At 46.1% G+C, this 26,814-nt stretch overlaps 1 protein-coding gene across 1 annotated transcript in view; it reads left to right on the plus strand.

Moving 5' to 3' along the window:
- OPTN (optineurin) overlaps window positions 1-26,814 on the plus strand; it is a 592,249-nt gene that overhangs the window by 181,404 nt on the left and 384,031 nt on the right. Inside the window, exon 5 of the mRNA XM_078674172.1 lies at window positions 23,350-23,414. Within this exon, the coding sequence (XP_078530298.1) occupies window positions 23,350-23,414 (65 nt within the window). The remainder of the gene's footprint in view (window positions 1-23,349; window positions 23,415-26,814) is intronic.

Consider the following 26,814-nt stretch of genomic DNA (forward strand, 5'->3'; position numbering starts at 1 on the left):
TTACACTCTACTAAATACCAGATAAATACATCCCACTACAACTACTATGCCACATAGCAACCATCCATACAAATACACTCTACGCCATGCCACATAATTTCCATCAGCATAATTTAACTCAAAATACCAAACCGTTCCACGCCACACAATTCAGCTCCACACATTTCCATTCTGCACCACATAATTCAACAACAAACCACATCATTCAAATCAACACACTTACACAACAAATGCATCCAATCCACACCTCAAAATTCAACGTCACACAATTCAACAGCTCACCACATAATTAAATTCCACTACATACCATGGCACAAGACAACATACCTATACACATATTTACACTCCATTTCACTCAGCACCACCACATTATCACTCGGCACCACCACATTATCACTCGGCACCACCACATTATCACTCAGCACCACCACATCACCACTCAGCACCACCACTCAGCAACACCACAGCACCACTCAGCGCCACCACAGCACCACTCAGCACCGACACAGAACCACTCAGCGCTACCCCAGCATCACTCAGCACTACCACAGCACCACTCAGCACTACCACAGCACCACTCAGCACTACCACAGCATCACTCAGCACCACCCCAGCATCACTCAGCACCACCCCAGCATCACTCAGCACCACCCCAGCATCACTCAGCACCACCCCAGCATCACTCAGCACCACCCCAGCATCACTCAGCACCACCCCAGCATCACTCAGCACCACCCCAGCATCACTCAGCACCACCCCAGCACCACTCAGCACCACCCCAGCACCACTCAGCACCACCCCAGCATCACTCAGCGCCACCCCAGCATCACTCAGCGCCACCCCAGCATCACTCAGCGCCACCCCAGCATCACTCAGCACCACCCCAGCATCACTCAGCACCACCACATAATCACTCAGCACCACCACATAATCACTCAGCACCACCACATAATCACTCAGCACCACCACATAATCACTCAGCACCACCACATAATCACTCAGCACCACCACATAATCACTCAGCACCACCACATAATCACTCAGCACCACCACATTATCACTCAGCACCACCACAGCACCACTCAGCACCACCACAGCACCACCACATTATTACTCCGCACCACCACATTATCACTCAGCACCACCACAGCACCACCACAGCACCACTCAGCACCAACACAGCACCACCACATTATTACTCCGCACCACCACATTATCACTCAGCACCACCACAGCACCACCACAGCACCACTCAGCACCACCACAGCATCACTCAGCACCACCACAGAACCACTCAGCACCACCACAGCACTACTAAGCATTTCCACAGCATCACTCAGCACCACCACAACACCACTCAGAACCACCACAGCATCACTCAGCGCAACCCCAGGTTATAGGTGTCACATTTGCGAAAGTTATAACTATTGGCATTGTAAATAACAAAGCTATTAATTTAGCTATTTTCAAAACCAACACATAAATAAAAGAATTGTCATTTACAAGACCAATAGCTCAAACTTTCCTAATGCGAGACCTATTGCATTGCAAATGCTTGTTTTAGAAACAGCATTAACATCAACATCCTCATCTTTGTTTTCCACTTCCCCTCCTTCTTGTGAAATGTTGTCCTTCTTTTTTTTTTTTTTTTCACAACAAATTTTATTAGGAGGATCAGGCAAGAGATACGCGTGGCTCCCCACATTCAGGAGAACACCACCAAACATCATGTTACTAGAGCAGCACAGTACCAAGTGACTAATCAACCAGGCAAGAAAAATAGATACAGAGGAACATCTCCATGCCTTCTCCACCCTTATAAACCCCAACTACCCACCCCTCCCAACTCCAACCCAGTGTCCCACCCCACCCCTTTGCACGCGTGTAGAAACCGCTGCTGTGTCACAGCATGATATAAGATTCGTAGCAAAGTGCAAGAACTAGCCAATATCATACTTCTAGAAATCTTCTTCCAGTTCCGCTGGCGGGTCGAGAGTCAGCCCCCTATATTCAGCCCACCTCTTCCATATCTTGAAATGTTTGCGGGGGCAACCGCGTGCTTCAAAGATCGGCCGCTCCAGGCCCATGCAAAAGTCCAGTCCGGCCCTCCAAGCACACAGGGGGGGGGCCCTCACATCTTTCCACGCCCGGGCCAGGTCTCTCTTGGCCACCACTAGACCTAGGAGCAGCAGGTGTCTTTTATACATATTTCCACCAACCCCCTCTAAGATGTGCAGTAGGCCTAGGCGATGGGTGCGAGGGAGGGTCCAACACAGCACTTCCGACAGGCAGCCCCACACACCTCTCCAGAAACCTACCAGCCTCGGGCACGACCATAGCGTATGAAGCAAACCGCCCACTGCATTCCCGCAGCGCAAACATTCCGGGGACTCAATCAAGCCAGCCTTCCACAGTCGTTCACGGGTGAAGTAGGCCCTATGGAGGACCTTGAACTGGATTAGCCTAAGCCGCATAGCAATGGCTGCTCCCTTAGGGGACTCCAGAGCTTCCCTCCAGTCGTCCTCGTCAAGGGGGCCAACATCTGCTTCCCAAGCCGCCTTCAACGGAAGAAGGGTGGAGGAGCAATGCGTGACCAGGGTCCGATAAATGCGAGACAGTTTCTTTTCTCCCAGATCCCCCATAAAGACTTTCGCCTCAATGGGACTAAAATCGGGAAGGGAACCTAAGTTGGTAATACTGGGCATCAACGCGTGGCGAAGTTGTAAATACCGAAAAAATTGGGATTGAGGCATATCAAACTCCACTCTAAGCGCCTGGAAGGACTTGAGCGTCGTTCCGGACATCACGTTCCCCAATCGCGAAATCCCGATCGCCTCCCAGCCATCAAAGCCTGCTAATGCCGACAATTCAGGTAGGAGACCATTATGCCAAAGCGGCGTCTCAGCGGTAAGGCGACCCCACCAGCCCATGCGACGCAAGGCCTGTCTCCACACAGCAAAAACGAGGCACGTTACCCTCGGCAGGCCCCGCCGCAAGCGGGCAGAGTAAAGGACCGTGTGGAGTGTGCTGTCACCCATCAATGAGCGCTCCAGGGCATAGGCCGGATCCCCTCTATCACCATACCACCAGTCGTTCAGGATAAGTAAATGAGCGGCTTGGTAATAGGATAACAGGTCCGAGGTGGCGAGGCCTCCACAATACGTGGACAGGAAGCATGTACGAAGTGCTACTCTGGCCGTCCCCCCAGCCCATAGAAAGCGGCCTAAGATCGAGTTGACTTGTTGGAACCACCGGGGTGCAATCGGATAGGGATGATTCTGCAATTGGTAGAGGAGACGTGGGAGCGCCACCATCTTAAAAATCGCGGACCTGCCAAATATAGAGAGGGGCATTCGAGACCAGGTCTTGACATCTGACTGTACTCGATCCCAAACTTGCACGACGTTGCGCTCCCATGCAATGTCAGCCGATCTTGACAGGAACACCCCCAAGTACTTCAGGCCATGCGTAGCCACTTGAAGCCCCAGTGTCCAGGGATCTGTCACATCGCCGCCATCCAGCACCCAGAGGGTGGATTTACGCAGATTCAAATAGAGACCTGAGACCTCCCCAAATACTTGCATAATTTCCAATACACGCGGGCCCGAGCGCTGCAGATCGGTAAGAAAGAAGAGGACATCATCCGCGTAAAGCGCAATTCTATCGGTTAAGCTGTCACTCCACACGAACCCCCGCATTTGCGCATCTATACGTACCCAGGCGGCCAACGGCTCCATGAGGAGAGCAAACAGATAGGGGGAGAGCGGGCATCCCTGTCGAGTCCCTCGACCAATCGGAAATGTCTCCGACACCGCCCCTGCAACCCGTACCGAAGCCGTATTGTCAGTGTACAGTAGCTTAATGTAGGACAGGAAGACCGGGCCTAGATTGAGCCGGGGCAGTAGTGCAAATAGGTATGTCCAGCTGACGGAGTCAAAGGCCTTATTAATGTCAGCTAGCAATAAAGCCGCCCGCTCCCCCCTAGCTCCCATTGCGTCAATTGCCGCCTGCGCGCGTCTGATGTTATGGCGCGTCGCCCTATGAGGCATGAACCCCGCCTGATCCGGATGCACTAGGTCTGTTATGTATGGGGACAGACGATTCGCCAGAGCCTTAGCCAGAACTTTAGCTTCAAGATTGAGCAGGGAAATGGGGCGATATGAGTCATGCCTCTCCGGGGGCCTACCTGGCTTCTGAAAAACCACGATTTCGGCATGCCTCCAGTCCCGGGGCAGTGTGCCCCGTTCGCGCGCAGCCTCAAGCGCACGGTGATAATGGGGCCCCAGCTGTACATGGAACTTTTTGAAGAACTCACTCGGGTAGCCACTCGGACCAGGGGCTTTCCCCGTATTAAGCTGTCCCAGGGCATCGCCCAATTCCTCAGCCGAAATGGGCATATCTAGGGCCTTCTTGGTTTCCTCAGACACTGCCTTGGGGGGCAGGTCCTCAATAAATTTAGTCACCTCGTCAGCAGACAAGCGGTCGCATGGGGTGTATTGGGCAGCATAGTAAGCAGCAAAACTCGCCGCCAATTCGATTGGATCCGTAATGACCCCACCGTCGGCAGACGTGAGTCCTGGCAGCTCAAGCGGCTGGAGATGGCGCTGGCAGAGTCTATGGAGCATCGTACACGACTTGTCCCCCCACTGGAATATTCTACTACGCGTGGCCAGCCACGCCTGTCTAGCCTCATCAAGCAGGACAGATGCATAGGTCTGTTGAGCCTGGAGAAGAAGTCGCAACCCGGCATCATCACCCCCTGCGCGATACTGCCCTTCCAATGTTTCCACCTGCGTGGCCGCGTCTGTAATCCCTTCCCGCCGCTTCCGACGCGCCGCAGCGCACCACGCAATATCTACTCCACGGATAGTGGGCTTCATGGCTTCCCACACCACCCCGGCATCTATGTCCCCTACAAGATTCTCCCGCCAGTAGAAGTCCAGCGCCTCCCGTATGTGCGTCACGTAGGCCGGCTGCTGTAGATGCCATGAGGACATCCGCCATCGAAATGGTTGGCGTTGACGGTGGAGTTCCACCCTAATGGAAACCGGGGAGTGGTCGGACAGACCCCTAGGCAGGATGTCAGCACTCTTCACCCTACACAAGCAGTCGCTAGACACAAACACACAGTCCAATCTCGAGTAGGAGCCATGCACAGCAGAGAATATGTATATTCACGATCGGAAGGATGCATATGTCTCCAAGTATCCGACCAGCCTAGTCCCTCAATCATAGCATGCAATCTGGTGCAGGCGGAGGGGGGGGCAGTGTCAATCACGTCCCGGCGCCGCTGGCGATCCACACTTGCATCCATCACATCATTCCAATCACCACCAACCATCGCCAGAGAATCCGGGATGTCCTCCCACACTGTGAAAAGTTTCTCAGCCAGGGCCCATTGGGGGGGGGCGTAGACACTCCCAAAGACCACAGAGTCAGCGCCCACCATGCCTCTGACAAAGAGAAATCGACCCTGCGGGTCAACCCATTGTTTCTCGTGGACGTAAGCCACCCTGCGATGAATCAGAATAGCTACTCCCCTAGAACCCCGGGCAAAACCGGCATGGAACACCTGGTGGTAGCCAAACCTCTGCAGGCCCAGCACCTTCGAGCCCATCATGTGTGTTTCTTGGAGCAATAAAACGTCAGCACCCTCATTTTTCCCCCATCGCAACACAGCACCACGCTTGATCTTGTCGAGCATCCCCCTGACATTCCATGTGACCACCCGCAGAGACGCCTCGGGGAGTCTATGAGTCCTATCAGCCATAATCCAGCGGGACCCAATGAGCAGATCGTCCTCGCCATTGCCACTTACCACGCACAGTAGAGAACACTACAGCAAAACACACGTGCAATCCCACCCTCCCGCCCCAGGACCCCAACAAAACCAGATGAGCAACCCTCATCCCTCCTTGAACCCCAAAACTAACCATCGATTGAACATCACCACAGTCTCGATCAAAGTGCAGCCCCAACTCAGTGGCCTTGTCTCCAGCCACCCGCACCCCTCCGCCCCCCACCCTATACCTCAAGAAACTATGAAGTACCTGTCGCGGCATGAGTGACCCGGGGTCCAGAACAGAGAGTCCCGAGCCAGACATGCCAATGGATCCCAACACCCCCCGAAACAGTAATCTCATCCCTCCCCCCCTAAACCTCCCACATTCGTAGGAGAACAGTAGCCCCTTATGTGCAACCCCCGAACCCCCACACCCAATTCCTTTTCACGTTCAGTGAACAGTCGCAAGTAATCTTGAGGCAGCTCTGACGCCGCCAGTCCATCGAGCCTGAGTGCCTGTACTCCCAAGGCCAAGACCTGCAGTTACCAAAGGTCAGAGGAGCATAGCATCATCAGATCCTGCCATTATCCACTTCGGACTGGTCCGATTCTTCGGCCCCACCACCGGCCTGGGCGTCGCTGAGGGAGGCCGACCGCTTACGTGACCTGGAACGTCGGTTTCTCTTGGGCTTGGGCCGCTCCTGTGACACCTCCCCCGAGGGCCCCGGATTCAGCCCCGGCTGGGGACTCGGCCGGACCCTCACTGTCTCATCGGTCCATTTGAAGAGGGCCTCCGGAGTATCAAAGAACAGAGTACGTGATTGAAAAATCACCCTCAAGCGCGCTGGGTACAACAGAGAGTACTGGAGTTTAAGGCCGCGCAGTTTCGCCTTGGCGTTCGTGAAGGATTGGCGCTGCTGCTGAACTAGCTTCGTGTAGTCGGGAAAGATCATAATTTTACGATTCTCGTAAAGGAGGGAGTCCCTGGATCTCGCTTCCCGTAGGATAACATCCCTGTCATGATAGTTCAGCAGCCTGGCGATCACTGCCCTAGGCCGCTCACCCTCCGGCGGCATCTGCGACAGGGCGCGATGCGCACGTTCAATAACAAAGCAAGTAGATAAGGCCTCCGGGGGTAGCCAGGTCTCCAGCCACTGCGTAAGGAATTGTTCCATGTTACCCTTCTCGCATCGCTCCGGAAAACCAACGAAGCGGAGGTTGTTGCGGCGTGCGCGCCCTTCAGCGTCCTCCACCCGAAGCGCCAGGCCACGTTGCGCCGTTTCCATTGCCGCCATTTTCTTCTTAAGTGCGCCGACATCGTCCTCTACGACCGACACCCTGGATTCAGTCTCGGTGATCCGTGCCACAGCATTCCGCAAGTCCTGACGCAAAAGGGTGACATCTGCGCCCACCGCTCCTATTTTGGCATCGATCGCATCCCTTGATTGGGTAATGGCAGCCATCAACGCCACGTTGTCCGGTCCACCTCCTTGTTGCTGGCCACCTCCTGACGACCCAGGGCCCCCACCAGGCCCGGTGAACTTGTCGATCGTCACCTGTTTGGTAGAACCGCCACCTCCCCTGGTCATGGCTGCAAGTCTCTCGTGGACCGACCACTGGCCCCCACAACCAAGCAGATCCGGGGAGAGTCGTATGGCGGCAGCTGGACACTGAGCGGGCCCGGATAACAGTAACTGTGGCGATGCCCCGCGGCCAAGTAAGGTCCAGACAAGCCCCGGGACCAGCGCCCCCCCCGCTGGCAATCAGAGACCCCGGAACCCCCGTGGGCAGTGTGGCGACCCTTCTACACCGCTCCCGGACTGCACAGCGTACAATCCCCAGCAGGGCCCGGGGGGGGGGGGAGGTACTCACGGTCCGTCTCTGGGCTCCCGGCAGGCCAAGACGCCCCAAGCCGCACGCCACCGTCCAGTCACCGCCCAGGCCTCCAGGGCAGGCGTGCTCCGAGCACCACCGGGCAACAGCAGGTGTGAGCGCAGGGCCGATCTATGATGGCGCGCAAAGTGCAAGGCCCAGGCTGCAGCCCGATCCCAAGACCGCCGCAGCGGAGCAGGCAAAGTTTTGGCGCCAGGAATGCACACCCCTCACACAGGGCCCCAGAAGGAGAGCCCCCGATCGACTCCCAGCCCCAGGGCAGCAGAAGTGCAGCGGCGGTAGGCGGGCCAGCCGATCCACCCACAGGCCGGTCAGTCGGGGGCCGCCAAAATCGAGGCCCCGGCGCCTCCCGGGGATACCAGGCCTCAAATGTCCGAAACTAGCCTCCTCGCGTCTAAGCACAGACGCAGGTATTCACCAACCGCCGTCAGCCACAGGGTCCACAGGCCGTAGACCCCTGCAAATCGTCCTCCGTGCAGGGGCAGTAGGGAGGGTCACTGCCAGGCACAGCGTCGGGCCCCGTCTGACTCCGGAGGCGGCAGCAGTTCCCAGCGAGCCCCAGGCGGGAGTCGCAAGACTCGAGGCCCCCGGCCCGGCCGGCTTCACCAGGCCACAGCGTACGGCAGAGCGAGTCTGTGCCCCTTCCGATCCCCAGCGTCTCACCGGGCTCTCGGGGAGAGAGCGCCTGGGCCAATGTAGTATCAGGCAAGCGGCCGGGCGGTCCCGCCGCACCGGTAGCCTCGGGCCCGGCTGCGCCAAAATCGAGTCCCCTGCTTCCTAGGGGAGCACCGGGCCGCACACCCCTCACCGTCACCTCAGGTGTAATCCAGACGCCCGGGGCTCCGCCGACCCCACCGGCGGAATGCAGGCACTTGCAGCAGCGATCGCCTCACTTTGGGCGTGATGGAGAGGTTCGGGGATCAGGATAAGTGCTGGATAAGTCGCGGGCAAGCGGGAGCTCTAGAAAGCTGCGACCGCCATTGCCGCTCGCCAAGCCACGCCGAAATGTTGTCCTTCTTACTCAATTCTCTAATACACTTTTGAGATTATTCAATGACCTTGGCTATGTCAACAGCATCTTTGAATGAGGGGTCTTTGGCAGCCCACAGCCTTCCCTGTATTTTTCTGTCACGGCACTGTACGATCAACTGATCATGGATCAGTTCTTTTCTTCTGTCATAGTCCCAAAGCGACACTTGACTGACAGTTCTCGTAACCTAGCAACAAATTCATCAATACTTTCTCCTTCAAGTTGAGGCTGATTATAAAACTTATATCTAGCTAAGACCAAATTAACTTCTTTGGAAAATCTTGTTTCAAGTCTCTTAATGGCTTCTTTATACACATCCATCCATAGGTTGCCCATTAGGTCCCAAAGCCACAGGTAAATATTTAGATACACGTTGACCCTCACTACCCAAACTGCTCAATAACAAAGCTTTCTTTCTGGCTGGAGAAAAAATATTTACATCTAAAGCTGTAATATTATTATCAAGCATTTCAATCCAATCCTCCCAAATAATTGGTGGAGAACCTGGTTGGGAAAGAAACATTGGTGGCAGAATTACATTTGAAGAATTGGCAGACATGGTTGCAAAAGATAGGTACAACAAGTGAGCCCAACAACCTGTGGAAAGAAAGGTTAAATATGTTAAAAACAAGACCAGCAGGGTAATTAACGGCAGTTAAAACAGGGTGTGCAGATCACCGTAGGTAACTGCACAGAGTAATGAAAAACGCAGGTAAGTGAAACTAGATGAAAGGTGCAGAGTTCCAGCGGAGTTCAACAGAGCAGAACAAGAGTACAATCCAAGGCAAGAAAATAATGTCGAAAATGCAGTACAATACCTGCGGAGGGAAACCAAAAACAGTACCGTAGAACAGGCAGGAGACTTGAGTGGAGCAAAAACTTAAGGCAGATGAGGAGCGTGAAACTGGCAGACCACATAACTAAGACAGGCGAAATTGAAGATGCCGGCACGTTATGCCGCATTACGTACGTTGCGTACGACACGCAAAGAGCTTCAGGTGTGCATTGTGTGTTCCAATGATGCACAGTGCTTAGAATTACATCACTGTGCAGGGAACATAGAAGGCTCGAGGGGACAGCGCGCGCCACAAACGGTAGCGCTAAGCCAAAGTGCAAAATAATTGTCAAATACCTCGAAACTTGACAGAAAAATGCGGCAAAACAGCATCGATACCGGATACAACAGCGAACATCCTCCAGGGACAACAGGAAGCGTGAAACTCAAGAAAGAGGAACAATGCTGCCAAAATTTCGCCAGGTTGTGCTTGGAACGGGAACAGGTGTTGAAGATCGTCGCCAAAATTGTTGAGAAGCGTCCTTCAAAAGAAGACCAGCAGACAGAGCGTGGAATGAAGATCCTTACTTTACAGCCTAACCTGGCATCCAACCACCTCAACGACCCAGCTGCAACTCGCAATCCTGGAGTGCCGTCAACCTTATATTCTAAGAACACGGAAAGGAACGTGTGAACATGAAAATTTCAACTCCTGTATGCAACCATCAGAAGGGAAATACAGTGACAGAGAACAAAGGTAAGTAACTTCACAACACAGTCCTTTATTTCAGTTTAGGCTTTACATGGAGACCTCATCCGCAGGACAAGCTGCGAGCAGCTTACTCGGCCAGTACCCACAATGACCTCCACACCCTTGGTTACAGAACCCTGCATATCGAAGGTTTTGTAACCTCAGTTACCACACTTACCCCACCAGGTTCATCTAAGTACACGTTTAGAAGTGCAAATAGGAGTGACAAAGGGATTGCCAATGTTTTAAATGTCTATAAAGTTATGATTTGGTAGGTGTTCACTACATTTCAAAAGACTACTCCCCTGATACTGCAGTGTGAACATCTGAGTCCCCTATCTGTGTTATTTAAAACTGCAGAAAATGTTGCACATAGTTGGTGGAACTACCTCAGTCATATCTAACAACTGTGTTTATTAAATTGTGAAGTTCCTGATTATGATCTTAATTTACAAGGTTGTATCTTTTAAAGACATATACATTTCCTTGATTAAGAATACTCCTTTTGTTGCACATATCCAATGATCCTAGATTTTGAGAAGTAAATACCTTCATAAACGTTCCAATAATTGGAACAGCTATGTGTGTGAAGGTCTACATATGGTAAATAATGCAAAAGAGCATTTACACATTTTTTTTCACCAGAGGCAAACATTTTCCTTTGAAAAATCCCCCCTACACTGCACCCACTTTGTTGCCTCCGGTTTTCCAATGGGGAAGTGCATGTATTCCTGCTTGTTTTTGAAAGAAATATCTGTGCACTTTCTCGATGGTGAGCTTCCAGAAATAGGCAAGTACATACCCATCACAGTACAGGTTTTTAAGTCTTAAGATCATTTTGAAAGTAGTCCTAACCATAAACGTCCACAAACCCACGACAGTCCCTCAAATGCACTTTAAATTCTGTCAATACTGTTTCTGTGAATAAGTATTGGGATTTTACAGGTACACAGTGGACATTTATGTTATTTAAGTTCAATATAGGTGTGCCAAATGCTTTGTGATTCGGGAATCACATTGAAGAAGGATATGACAGACAGACTGTAATAAAGTGAAGCTAGTTTTGATATGAAAATTGTAACAGAGCTCCCACGGTGCCCACAAAATATTTTATGGTGTGCTGCTTTCAATAAGAGCATACTTTTTTCATCTTTGGTGGTTTGACCTGAGCAGCAACACAATCAGAGAAAATGTATGACGCATGGTTCATTTGTGATAGCTTTGCCTGAGAAGCAAAGTGTATGGACACATGTTTGGAAGAAATAAACTGACCAAATAAAGATACTGGATTGAAGCCCCATATAATGATCAAATGAAATAAAATCACATTAAATAAAAATCTGGAAAGTCAGAAAAAGTTTTCAAAAGTTGCAGAAAAGGAAAAAAAAACAATGAAAGCAAATGTAAAAATCTGTTACCTTAAAACTAAGTGAAAATGTCCACTGATTCCATAGTACTCTTGAAACGCAGCAACAAGCGAAGTAACTAATTTAGCCGACCCACAGGTGCACACTCTCAGGTTGAAGTTGGTGGATGGACCCAATCAAAATTAGATTTCTAATTTAGAATTATACATTTATTTGGAGCAAGAAATGTTCAAGTGAGGCAGCCCTGGAGGCTATTTTTGGCATGGTGCATGGTAAGATATTGTAGGAAACTTTGACTTAGATTTTTCCTTTTTTTTCACATATTCGATTGTATATTTTAGCCTCTCTGCCCTGATGCTTAAAAAAACATGATGAGTAACTGTCCTATCCTATTTGGCGTGCTTCACTTTTTAGAAGAGGCTGCATTAAAAATGTGTAAAACTGTCCAAGTGGCATAACAGTCAAATGCTGCATGTAGGTCTCAGTGTGGCTTTATACCACCTTCATAAGAGATTTTAAAACATGGTATCTTGGCTGCTGTAGGTCAAGCTGTAGCAAGCTTATGTCCGAATAAAACCTTTTGACGTTCAAAAACCTACTTCTACCAGTAATCAGGGATGTGGAATTCCTATTGTCTGACACCCAGGACATATAGTTTGGGGTCAAGAGCAACAAGCTTTCATGTGTATTTTGTTCTTGGGACAAGTAGATGCAACTCCCTGCAGCACAAACCCTTTAACTACCTGTTTGCAGTACAACATTATGGATCAGGGAAGGGCACTGTCTGCAGTTTAGGTAATATTTGTGTCCACATGTTAATGCTGTTCAAACTTTATTTATGGTTCATTAATTGAGAGCCTTTATTATTAGGGTAAGCACTCAGTAAATGTTGTAAATTCTGACAGCACTACTGACAGTGGTTCCAGTATAAAAATGTGTACGCATGTTTTCAAAGTTTAGCAATATGAGGCTATATATAATGCTCCCATAATGCCCCCTGATCAGATGCAAATATTTGCAGAAGATGGAAAGCAATATTCATGATTCTTTGCTTTCAAAATATAATGTTCATAAAAAAATGAAAGTAGGTAAAAAAGCATATTGCTAAACTACTGTAAAATTTCAGTCACCATTTCTTTGCAGTGTCATTTAGTGAAATGTGTTGATGCATGCTAGTATTTCCCAAAAATATTCATAATGGAAAATCAGGGTAACGAGTTTCAATAAGATTATGGTAAACATAAACATAAACAAGCATTGGCAAAGCCAATAGGTCTGAAATTGGAAATTGGTGGTCAGCTTTTTAGATTTGTCAATGCGTGACTTGTTTTGGCATGGTTTGAAAAATAAAAACGTATTGGTGTGGGAGCTGCTGGGCCCTCACCATTATAACAAACTTTGGCAAAAGCAAAAATATTTTCTGGTCTCAAAAAGCGCAAACTGCCACAGTAGTTACTGGCACCAAACAAAACTACTTTGTGTGCTGTTATAGTCTCTTTGTGGAAGAGTAGAATGCTGCCACTCACAGTGTAGGCAGCCGATGCAGAGAGAGAGAGACAGAATTTTAACACCAGACCAAAATAGAAACCCAATTATTAGAGAAAGTCTCACAAGTGCACCCATGGTATATGTCCTTACATTAAGTGCAGCTATACGGCTTTATTGAATTCACAAGAATTTACAGAAGTAGGGTAAGAAATAGTACTCATAGAAAATATTTGCGAACTGCATTTTAGCATGAGCAAATATGCATTGTAGATTTTGCGAAATCTGAGTGTTTGCAAATTCACTTTCTCTCCAACACTTTTTTCCCCAAATCTGGAGGAAGGTTTAAGTCTGTCATTGTCAGGAGTAAATTTCCAACATTCCTCAGTATGGGAAAAGATTAGAGAAGAGTTGTTGAAAACCCTTAAAACATGCAAGTTAATAGGTTTGCAAAGACTCAAAAGGGCATTCCAACCCTGGAACTGTTGCTTACCACTGCCTTCAGCCCCAGTATGTAGATCTGCGGAAACTTGGCAACATAAGGGGATTGCTAGTATTCAACCACTTCTATGGTGTTATGATCCCTGGCATAATCAGAGAGGCTATATACGACCTCTTGTAAAATGAGATTGCTCCCATAATTTGTCGCTGCACTGCCTGGCACCAAAGGGACAAGTGGATTTTGTTACAGGATAAGTAGATGTATGAAGCAACCTGCCCCACGGACAAGTAGATATGTTATTAAATTCCACACCCCTGAACCTGTTAAACTTGCCTTGGAGTCCTCTAGTCTAGGTGTATTAAGGATAGACTTGAGTCTTTGCAAGTGCATAGTTGACCTCCCTTTGCAGCAGTAGAGTTCAAAAATGCTACTTATCTCTTCCTTGGTACTGTAACAATGTGGGCTAGATGAGATCCTGCTTTTACATGCAACTGGCAGACAGAAGATGTGGGTCCACCATCTCAAACTTTTAGACCTGTTTGAAGTAGTTTTCCAAAGTGTATTTTCTAGGCTTTTCTCCAGGCACAGCCTTTGTGTAAAGTTGTTCTTCTCACAGCAGGATCGTCTCAATCCTGGAGAACCCACAGCACAGGCACAAAAAGTGTACATTATCTTCACCACGCTGCCATCTACGCAACTGAAGGAGAAATCTTTAACAGACAAAAGCACAGGCCTCACTCGGGGGGCTGCCTTACCTTTCACAACAGAGTCTGCAAACACACACCTTGCCTCTACCATTCACCATCCGTAGTGTTCAGGAAGTCTAATTAGCAGCTCCATGAAAATGAAATGCCCAGTCTCCTCTCCTCTCACTTCGGTGTTTGTTTCCTCCTTCCATCTGCAAGAATGTGAGCAATACTCTTCCACTGTCTGGAAGCGTAGTCCTCATCATTTATCTTTTGCAAGGCCAGGAATATCCAAAATAGATCCCACTGTCCTCCGTTATTACCCTAACTAACCCAGCATGCATGTACCACACAGGCCACTCACATCAACACGCAAAAAAACAACTCAGGATGTTAGCAAAAAGGACTGGGCAAACTCATAATTGAGAAATTTTGCACAAGTGTGCCAGGAGACCTCAGCTCAAGTGATGCAGATTAAAAGGTCTGGTCACATTACTGTTATTTAAAACACAATATGCTTTCACCACCACTATGCTAAACCCAAAGACAGGGACAGACCCCTCTCTCGAGGATATGTTTGGTGCACCCCTCCAGGTTAAAGGTCAAATCCACGACATTTCATTGTCTGGGACAATCCTAGAACTGTGTGCGCACACTAAATTACTGTGATACCAGGGCCATGCAGGGTACATTCCTGTCCAAACACAGGGCATTTGATCCTCCTCGAAGAAGCCAGGCTTTGACATCTAAAGCTCCATGCAGCATTCTGAAACACCTCTGCCCCACAAATGCTCTACACTGGTAGTGACCAGCAACAAACCTCTCTGGATCACAGCAAGCTTGGAAATTGTGGAGTGCCTCTGGCAGCCAGAGAGCTGTGCTCTGAATGAACATGGCATTGTGCCGGGTGCTGATATGAAGTGCATAAGAGACTTATCACTCTTCTTTACAACTTGGAGTCAGTGGGTTCTTGGTAATTCTCACAAGTGTTTCATTTCCTCTTGAACTCAAAGTTTTAGAAGTTTTTCCTCAGAGTAGTAGGGAAGATGGCCCACTAAAATGCACTAGGACAAGAGGGCACTTGAAAGAGGAATCAAACAATAGTGGGACTGGACTTTTTGCTAAAGAAGAGAAATAGAGGCCAGTCTCCCACTTGGATCTGTCTCTTAAAACCCACAGAACAGTTTTTAGAAGTATAGGAAAATTCGATCACCATTCAGAAAATGAGTCTGAATAAACAGCCCAAGAGGGGGAAAGGGTGGCAAAGATATCCCACGGGTGAGATCACATCAGTGGCTGCAATTTTCAAGTTGGTACCTGGGAGCTTTTGTCATCAATCTGTCTGCTCAGCATGAAAAGATTGGGCATTGTAACCAAGAATGCAATAGATGTCAAGCTGTCTGAGAGCGCTATGTAAACCGTCTGCTCTCCTCTCACTAAAAGCACAAAGAAGTAATTAAGTTATAACTTGTGCTAATCAGCTAAAATGAAGAAGCACATAAATATTATACAGCATTTTACTATGTTAACAAAATAGAATCTTGGTGATCTAAGGAGAAATAGTCGATAGATTGTCATCAATCGGTCTGCTCAGCATGAAAAGATTGGGCATTGTAACCAAGACTGCAATAGATGTCAAGCTGTCTGAGAGCGCTATGTAAACCGTCTACTCTCCTCTCACTAAAAGCGCAAGGAAGTAATTAAGTTATAACTTGTGCTAATCAGCTAAAATGAAGAAGCACATAATTATTATACAGCATTTTACTATGTTAACAAAATAGAATCTTGGTGATCTAAGTAGAAATAGTCGATTAGATACGAAAAGTGAAATGGCTTGTGTAAATGGCTAAGTTGATGCACATATCAAAAGTGTTGTGAAATGCCCGTTTTAAATTGCTAAAGCTAATTATACTCACAGAACATTTTGACTATCCAGTAAACTGGGAAAGAAATATCTCACAAACTCAAACTTCTGCATAGATGTCATGAGCTTGAAAAAAGTTTTTACCAAAAGAAACTGGCATGCCCATGTTTAATTGACTATTGGAAGATGATAGTTGATATTTTTTCTGAATTAAGTGGTGAAACTTGATTAATGCTTCCTGCAGTATGACTCATTGGACTAATGCCTCAAACAATGAAAAGCAAATCCTATTGCAAATGCATTAACGTAGCATTATGATTGGCAAAAAGACAGATAGCTACTTATTGGAAGTTAACCAAAGACAGTAAAACAAGACTTTGGTTGGCTGATGTTCAGACTTTAATGTTATGTATTCATAACGGTGCAACACCAGCCCGGCAATAGGGAAGTGTAACCGTATCACCGTAACATGGAAATAAACCGACCGTGTCCTTACGCCCACTGCTTTATTAGCCTTTCCGGCTGCTTCCGGTTGTACTGAGAGGAACAGTACCGTCTTCATTCTTTGAGAGGTGCCATCAGGGGTGGGGTTCTTTTTAGGCCCTGAGTAAGTTATTTTTTATTTATTTACACTTCACGGTGACGCCGTTACGCTTCCCTAGACTCCTTGATCAAGCAGGGAATCGTGAAAGAGATAATGGGCAGTCCATGCAACTCACCCATTATGGGTTAAAGAAGCTGAGTGGGAAATTCAGAATCGTGCAGGACCTGCAAAGGTTAACACGATTGTGGGTCCATGTAGTCCAGTGGTTCCAAATCCATCAGTGAGGCAAAGCAGAATGGTTTACGGTGATTGATTTGTGTCAAGTGTTCTTTTCGATACCTCTTCATGAGGAGAGCCAATTTTTATTTCCCTTCTGGCTGGAAGACTGCGTGTTAACATGGTGTCGTATCCCTCAAGGGTATACAGAGAGCCCGTCAATCTTTAATGAGATCTTGAAAAAGAACCTTGAGAGTCTCGTGTTGCCGCAGAACTCTCAAAACTGGAGGATTCGGAACCGTGATTGTCAACATTCCTTCGATTTTCAAGTCTGGCACTCGCAGTACCACATCGATTTTCAGTAGAGGATTCCTGCTGACCACCTTTTCAGACCTTAGCCTCCCGGATCTCACTACTCCCAGCATCAGTTAATGCGTAAGTCCATTCCGGGGCAGCGTATCTCTGGCAAGGTACCCTAGTTCTCCTTGATCTCCTCAGGCTTTGATTCTGCTCTTCTTCGCTCTCTTCTGATTCAGAGACCTCAGACACAGGAGCAAGATCTTTCTCTCGAGCCAGTCGCAGATTCAGCCTTCTCTGCTTCTCGGGCCACGCTTCTTCTGTGCTTCTAGCCCTTCTGCTTTCCCCTCGATCACTCTGCACACCACTTCCTTCCGCTGAGTCTGACTCTGGACCACTCCAAAATGACTTTCTTCCTCAGAGTCAATATCCGAGTTATGGGTAGTGTAACCCTCCTCAGCTTGGTCTGGTGAGCAACTAGCTTCGTCAGCGACTCTCACAGTTTGGCTTGCCCCCTCTCGTGTCCCTGCTGCCACAGCTGGATTTTTATTTGTGAGAGGAGCTGTTCCTCTCAACTGACCAACATTGTCTTTTAAGCATGAACCATCGACAAAGAAAATTTCATCAGGGTCAGGCAGAGGTTCATCAACAATCTCAGGTCTCGGTTTGATGCAGAGTTCAGTCACATCGAGACAGTCATGGTCTTCACAATCTTCATCACCTGCATTTGGCAAAGGCATCAGTGTAGCGGGATTTAAAACAGAACCCTTCTCAGAGTCCCATTCTCCGCGGCAAGTATGACTTGCTTGTAGTGTGAGAGTCTATTGTTGGTCAGGTGCTGTGTTTTAGTCCTCGTCATCAACAGAATGCGGAACTTGAGCAAGGTGCAGATCTTGATTTTGCACAGATTAGTTTTCCCAACATTTGGATTTGAAACATCAACTCATGAAATGGTGGATGTTCGTCTTGAAATTTTGCAACATGTGTTATCTGCAGTTGGATCTGAACTCATTGTAGATTGCGAATGAACTGTGTTTTGTAAATAGTTGTTTAAAGAAGATAACCTAGGCCCGAGTGGAAGAAGAATACATTTAGGGACTTTCAGTAGAAGAAGAAAGAGGGTTAAGGAAGTATTCTGTTAAATATGTAAATAAGGAACTAAAAGTACTGTAACTGGGATTTCCAGTACGTCAGGAGTGGTGTTTGAACTTGTTAAACAGCAACTACGGTGGAGACAGAGACTCTAAGTGTCCCTTTGCTGAAAACCAACCCGACGACAAGAATGGAGACTGGAAATCCGAACCGTATGTCCAAATGTATGATAGGCACACTCCTAGTTGGAGTGATAGTTTCAATAGTACTAGTTATCATAGTGTCAGTTGCTATTCCACATGAGGTAGAAGTCAGGGAGGTGAAAGGATCACCTACACCTAGTACTTCATCCAAGAAAGAGGGCATCACATCATAGGAGCTGTAAAGGCTTTGCTAGATAAGAATAATCGTAGGTTGCATGTAGATTTGCCTAGAGGTGATTTTAAGCTTAATGCATATGCCAAGCTGCTTCACGAGTACGTGGAGGTGATGGATGCGAAAGATTATTGTATGTATGCAGTTACCTTCCTCAGTAGATTAGAGTATTAAGTATCACCATCTTCCACTGAAATTTCATGTAGTTTGTTGCTTAGTATATATTTTCGAATTATGATGCAGTGCTTTCAGACGTACCAGCTTACAAACACCTGAACAAGTATGATTACAATAAGCGGGAAGATAGTAATGGGAAGTATTTCATACCAGCTACAACGCTAGATACCTTTTATACAGATAGACATAACCTGACCTGTTCACTAACTGATGTAGAAAAGAAGTTTGTAGATCAAATAGAAGATAGACATAGACAGCTATCACAAACACGTCACACCGGAGAAAGTCCAGTAGATTGGACAGATGAAGAGAGAGATCACAGAGCAAAGGGAAGCTATGGCCCTATATCATTGGACCTAGTGCATTAGGGGAAGTTGTTTCTGAAACGTGTGCAGAGCTATTATGATAAGGTCTATGTAGGACAAAGTTTGTGTGATCATGTCTTCCATTTGGAAGCGTCCGCAGCAGTATATTATGTGTGTGGAAGGAATGCTTATGTGAGATTGCCTGCGAATTGGTATGGTACATGTCAATTTGGGAATAATTTTTCCAAAAATCTACCACGCAAAAGATTTAGAACTGTTGGAAGGTGAAAAGCATTCTGAACGAAGGGAGATGCAAGTGCAGGAGTAGTGATTGGAGATAAATTTGGAGCTGTAATACCAAGTTTGGGAGTGATTCTGAATGATGTATAGATAAGAAAGTTGGCGACTGTTGTGGACCGATTGTCGACAAACACAGCTAAGTCGTTAATGCTTATTGATGGAGAGATGTTGTCAATAAGGACGATGGTTATGCAGATCCGTCCTGCTTTAGATGTCTTATTAGCAAAAGAGGGCGGAGTCTGGTAAAATTTTGAAGGTTCAAAAGTGCTGTACTTATATACCAGACAACAGCAAAGATCTGGAGAAATATATAAGTAACATCACTGTGATCCATCATGAGATTGAGGGTCTGACTGAGGAGGGAGTTTGGGAAAAGGTTGGTAAAGGGTTTGGAAAAGTGGGAAGCTGGTTTGCGAATTTGTGGAAAGGTATCCTTGGATATATTCTGAAGCCTATCATTATCATTGTGGTTTGTGTGATTTGCTTGTGGGGATTTGCTAGAGCTTATCAGTGGTACAGGGCGAACCAAGTTGAAAGATCCCTTAGAGAGCAAGAGATAAGGATGGCTAGACTGCAGGACAGTCACTATCAGAATATTAAGTGTCATGAGCCCCCAAGGTTCCTCGGGAGCAGTACCCTCAACAGGCCCACCTTCTGGCAGCTCCGACTCTGGTTTATAAATCAACAGAGGTTCAGAATGGCCAGATGAGGAGATGGGATTTAGGGAGGGTAATGCAGGGAAGGATACCTGTGGAAATATGAACAATACTTAGAACAAGACTTACTCTCTTAACAGAAGTAGTGTAAATGCTGATACTGGTTACAAAACTTAAATAATAAATATCTCTCAAGTTTACCTGAAAATAAAACAAATGTTGTCTTGTACAGTCTTTCTCTAGCCTTTTTTCTGTTTGAGTTCCTTTAAAATGTCTTGGTAAAACAAATAGTCACAGAGTACAATTGTCCATTATGAACCCAATTTCCAACATTGAGTTTGCCCCTTACGTAGACTTTACTACTTAACAACCAGTAGTAACAATGTTCCTCAAAGTACTTTCCGTGGGCTCACAATGTTCTCAAAGAAAACCTAAATTCAAATGTCACCAGTGTGGACTCGGAATGTTCTCAAAGAAAACCTAAATTCAAATGTCACCAGAGGTATTCTGTGAAATTCGTTACTTGGCACAATAATATTTTCTTTGATTAGAAATAAAGACTGAGTAGGGCATTCCACGAGATAATATGCATAAGTTAAAAAAAAACGTGGTACACAAGCAAAGTCAAATTATCTCCGAGGTTCAATTGCTGTCACAAATCTCCTTGTGTTGCTGAGTGAACTGGAAGCATCCGAGTCACTCGAAACAGAAATGAAAAGACAGAGCGTCTTACCTGCTCTTCATTCCTGCAAAGGTTTTGACCCCCTTACCTGCGGGCTCGTCTGCGGTCAAGACGTGCAGAGAAGCGAAGCCGCCATCGTTGTTCTCGGGACCGGGACCTTGATAGTCTGCATCTGACGGATGGCCGCGGCACCTTTTAAGGACACACAACGCCCCTACCATGTCCGCGAGCGTGAATTTGCGATCACGTTTCTTCAGACGGTGTGACTCGAGCTGAAAGGAAAGACTCGAGCAGACCAACATTAATGCTCAGCCCAGCAGCACTTTGTGATGGATAAACATAAGAACAGGTGGGCACAAAAATAACAGAGGGACACATTGTGATAATATATTGGCATAGTGACAATAATCATACTAGTAACTGCTGTCATTGTACAGGTAAATGTAACAGCTCTTCATGATTGTTAACAGTTGACAGGTGCTCACAATTAGACATGGGTAATCTCTGCTAACATGTTGGAGACATGATCAGTTGTTATAAAGTCTATAGAGTCTGGTGGTTTATGACATTAAGAATCTAGAGAAGTTCCAACAAGGAAGAGTGGCTACGTGCTCTGTTTAGGTCGGTTCTTTCTCCAGGGAATTGTGATTTTTAGTGATGACACTAGTCCTCAAAGGGGGAACTGATAGAGCGCCATGGTATTTTGAAAATTGTAGGGGTGCATCATAATCACAGATAGTCCGCAACCGCATATATTCTTGTGTTGAACTAAGTATTAATCATTAGAAAATTTGGCCGTAATAAGTAGCAATGTATGTGTAATGTTAGGAAATTAGTTTGTGTTAATTGAAAAGGTTTAACCTTTTCAACTAACACAAACTAATTTATTCCAAATGCTCAATGAATCAGTTCATATGTAATGTAATGCATTAGATTTAAACGTGCACCATAAACGTCTGCACATGTAGAGAACTAAATGTGCCTTAAGGTGAAGAAATGTAATGCTTATAGATGCAATGTTTTATTAATGCGTGTAGTCCTGGATGTGTAAAGGCCTAAATAAATATTCACGTTTTGCTATGAACGGCCTATTCGTGATTTCTTATGTTAGCTGAATTGTGTAGGATAAAATGTGTTTCGCTTGAAGTGCTCTCAGTTGAAGACAGTCTTCAGATTTCTTGTGCATGCAAGGTTGCTTCATTCACATGCTTTCCGTTGCAGGTGCAAGGACATCATCTTCGTTAGTTAGACTAATGCTCTTTGTTTTAGGAGTTAGGTATGGAGGAGCCCTGAAACAGTGTATCGTGGAATGCTGATAATTGGGTGCTCGCTGAAGAAGCCTGGGTCCCAAGGACATATCAACCGTTGCTGGACGGGGTACAAGTTTCGGTGGAAAGTTACCTATGAGAGGTGCCTGGCCAAAGGAGGTGTTTCAGGGCCGTGTTCTACTAAATGATCATTTTGTATTAGGGACAGTGCACCGAGGGATGAGGGAGCAGAGAGCCTTTAGGAGTGTAGGAGAAGGGATTGATTATTAGATCCCATCAGATCTTAGCTTTGGGTACTGACCCTTCGAACATGAGTGTACTTCTTTGGAAGTCTTCACAAGCTGACACTTTTTTCTCGATCATGCCTGGGAGAAATGGAATGTCACCTTAGTGCTAGTGTAGGAACAGGATTAGCTGATTATTTTTCCTTTCTGTAATGACTGATGAAGACTGACTTTGATATTGGAGCAGTTGTAGCTTGTTTAATCTTTTTAGAACTGCTTATCCTTTTAATGCTACACAGAATTAGACAAGTTCGTCGAATGAACTTTGTATTTGTGCCCATGTATTTCTTCAACCTCCTCATGAGGTGCTTGTATGTTCAGTTATATTTGGCTTTGTAATAAAACCCCTAAATTGTAAGTCGGAGTCAGTGGTCCTTCCCGAGTCTAAGTTGATTGGTCTATACTGTTGGTGGTGAATGTATTGGTTCTCTCCCCTTTACACTTCTCAGCAGATAAAAAGATCCAGTCGGCCGAGGATTCTTGGGATTGGTATGATAAGATAAAAAGAGATAAGAATCTGGCATAATCACACTCGTCCATAATGTCGTTAGTAAAATGTATACAGTTCTATCCTGTTCATTTACAGTGTTGAAGCAACTCTGTAGCGTTCAACCAAACAGCCGATATTTCATTTTCGGCTGTACAAGATGCTGCATCATGTATTGCTACAGGAGAGTGACATTAAACAAATATACTTCACTGGATCACACACACACATACCTTTGCTGCGTATCGTGCAAGTCCCCGATGCTGCTGTTTGGGGTTACCAGTTGGTAATTCAGATATATGTTTTAGCAGTGGCCAGATACCCCATTAGTCTCACTTGATATGATGCTCAACTTACTCTACACCTGTACTTCGAAGAAGTTGTATGGAGTGTGGAATGTGAAGTGTTGCACAGTGGTAGGAGTGTACCTTCCATTTTTTTCAATGCATCTGTTACTTTAAATTGTACATGTCTTGAAACGCAATCTGGGTATAAAGCGATGCACGCAGTGTTTTAGGTGTGCTCATTAGTGATATCATCGTTAATGCGGGCTCGAACATGTTACTTACTGATTTGCTCTCAATCTCTCAGGTAGAGGAGAATGCAGAATTGAAAACAAACGAAGATGTTAAAGGAAATGACGTGGCAACATGCATGTAAGTGTATAATCTATATTATCCGACATAGCTATATATTTATGAGCAGTACGAGATTGTCTGAAGTTTAAACGTAAGAGCTTTAGTTTTTCGTGTCCAAATCCTAAATCATTGTTGGCTATGGTTCCTTTCTTTCACAGCTTGTTGAACAGTGCCTTTGTGGTGTAGGATTGGAAATTATATCTTTAGCTTAAAGACGATGTTTTATCATGGCAAAGAACGTTATTTCCAGCTAAACCCTTGTGATTTGCTTTGTACTTGCGTCCAGGCTTCAACGTCGGTATTGCAGAATCACTGACTGCAGTATCTTTATCCTCTAAAGTCTCCCCAGGATTCCACACTCTCAATGGGTTTGTCCAAGTCATGCAGAACTGCATCCCAGTGTTTAACCGCAGAGCATTTTTTTTCTTCTGGGCACAACTTGTATTGACCATTGTTCTGTTTAGTTTTCTGACCTTGTCTGCACTAACATTCCTGCAAAACTGTCACATAGTAAAAAGAACTCTCTTTACACCGAATAGACCAGGAAATCACCATGACCATTCTTCCTCTTTTCCACAAAATATATACTTTCTTGCAGAACATCTTCCAGGATTTCACAATCAGATTGCGGATCTGTTAAGTCGACAGACACAACAGATTCACAAATGGGAACTACATCCACAAATTCTTCTACCATTTTTCCAAATATGGGGCCAACCAGACATAGATCTGTTAGCCACACACGAAAACGCAAAATGCCCAACCTTCACCGCCAGGCTTCCACACCCGCTGTCCAAGGGCAATGCGATATGGATGAACTGGTCAGGCAGATTTGCGTACGCTTTTCTGTCACTCCCACTAATTCCACTAGTGGTACGCAAGCTACGGCAACAGTCTCTAAAGTTGATTCTAGTAGCTCCCACATGGGCACGTCGGCCATCGTTCACCACACTGTTGGAACTCTCACTAGTCCCACACCAGAAACTACGCCTTTCTCAATCACTACTAACGCAGAACCATGGAGAAATGAAACACCCCGATATAACTCAGCTGAATCTAGCAATCTGGCTCCTGAAGTCCTAGAGTTCAGTTACCTTAACCTTCCGCCGGACTGTATGAACATCATTAAAGAAGCCAGGCGACCTACAACCAGAGCTTGCTATGCAGCAAAATGGAAAAGATTTGCCATTTACTGCACTAACAATCATATCAATCCACTGGATGCATCCATCCAGAACATTATTTGCTATTTACTACACTTGCAAAGATGTAATTTAGCATACTCATCTATAAGTCTACATCTAGTAGCCCTTCTGCTTACTTACAAAATAGACAACACTTGTCACTTTTTAAAGTGCCAGCAATTAAGGCATTTATGGAAGGCCTTAAACGAATCATCCCTCCTAGATTATCACCCTCTCCGGTGTGGAATCTCAACATTGTGCTCACTAGGCTCATGGGACTCCCATTTGAACCTTGACATGAGTGTGAACTTCAGTTCCTCACATGGAAAGTAGCTTTCCATATCGCAATCACCTTGCTTAGAAAAGTAAGTGAAATGCAGGCTTTAACCATTCAAGAACCCTTCTTACAAAAACATCGTACAAGGTAGTTCTAAGGACAAATCCAAAATTCCTTCTTAAAGTCATCTTTGCTTTTCATCTTAACCAATCAGTAGAATTACCAGTGTTTTCAAACCCCAGACTCCGTAGCAGAGAGAGCTCTTCAAACGCTAGATTTCAAAAGAGCCCTACTTTATTACATTGACAGAACTAAAAACTTTTGAAAAACAAAACAATTGTTTGTAGCTTTCTCTCCACAGCATAAAGGGAATCCCATCTCTAAAGCTGGGATTGCAAGGTGGATTGTTAAATGTATACAAATATGCTACCAAAAAGCAAAACGCACATAAACAGTTCCCCCTAGGGCGCATTCAACACGTAAACTAGGGGCTTCTAAGGCATTCTTAGGGAACATCCCCCTAGAAGACCTATGTAAAGCAGCAACATGGTCTACAACACACACCTTTACTAAACACTATTGTGTTGACGTGCAAGCCAAGCAACAAGCTTCTGTGGGCCAAGCTGTTCTTAAAACGCTCTTTCAAACTACTGCAACAGACACAGGTGACCACCGCTAGGAGAGATACTGCTGTACAGTCTCTGCATAGTGTACTGTCTGCAGCTCATATGCCTCGAACGGAAAATGCTACTTATCAGTATGCATCTGTTCTTGGCATGTAGAGCTGCAGAGTAGTACATGCCCACCCGCCTCCCCGGAACCTGTTTCTGTTCCAGTACTATCTTACTTAGATATACACACATGGACATCTTTCTTTTCTACTAACTCCATCATTTCCCATCATGGCGAAAAACAATCTAAGGATGGAGGCGATGTCCATGCGTACTATCGTCCAAGGGAGGATTCCCCTATCTCGTGACGGCAAAGACTTCTTCCAAAAAAACAACAAGGTGCAACCATCCGAGCCCAACACCAGATTGTAATCTAATGTGTAGTGTACTACTCTGCAACTCTACATGCCAAGAACATATGCATACTGGTAAGTAGCATTTTCCTATTTTGTTATTAGGCCCTAAACGCATTGCTCCTGCTAGCTAGTGGTAAAGTGATTGTGCTCCCTATTAGAGCTGACAGCCTTAGGATGGTCTGCCCTACCCCCACAGCTTTTTGCCTTCCTCCTCTCCTTATCTGAACTCGGTTTTGCTGGTATTAGGTCTCTGACACTGGTTAGAAGTGATAAAGTGCACAAAGTGCTGGTGCTCTGTGTGATGACATATTTTATTTACTTATAAGTCACTAGTAAATGCGTCCTCCCTGTACCCAGTGCCTGTAAATTAAATGATACTAGTGGGCTTGCAGCATTGATTGTGCCACCCACTTAAGTTGGAGGGGCAGTGTGGGGGGTAGTGGAGTCAGACATACGGCGGCCACGAGTAAAGTAAATAAATAAATAAATACAACTATTTACCTTGCACTCGCTGCATCGCCAACTCGGGGATGCAGCGAGCGCAAGTTAAATAGTTTTATTTATTTCTGCAAGCAGCCACTGCCTTTAACCATGTATCAGGGATGCCATTACAGAGCTTGTGTGTGCAGTTTACACTGCCATGTCGACCTGGCAAAATTTACCTTTTTTAGGGCCGAAACCTTCCCCGAGGGCGGGGAGCAATGTATTTAAAAGGCAGGACATGTACTTTTAAGTTTTCCCTGTCCTCATAGTGAAAAAATTGTAAATTCGTTTTTCACTGCTGCAAGGTCTCTCTCTCTCCTATAGGATAGCATTGGGATTACCTTATTATATTTTATTAGTGTAATTTCCAATTGGGAACAGATAACCCCCTAAGTCTGGTGTCTCTGGAATCCTAATTTAAAATTCCTTACATGGACCTAATCACCA

Source organism: Lissotriton helveticus, chromosome 1_1, assembly GCF_964261635.1.
Source record: "Lissotriton helveticus chromosome 1_1, aLisHel1.1, whole genome shotgun sequence".
Lineage (NCBI taxonomy): Eukaryota > Metazoa > Chordata > Amphibia > Caudata > Salamandridae > Lissotriton > Lissotriton helveticus.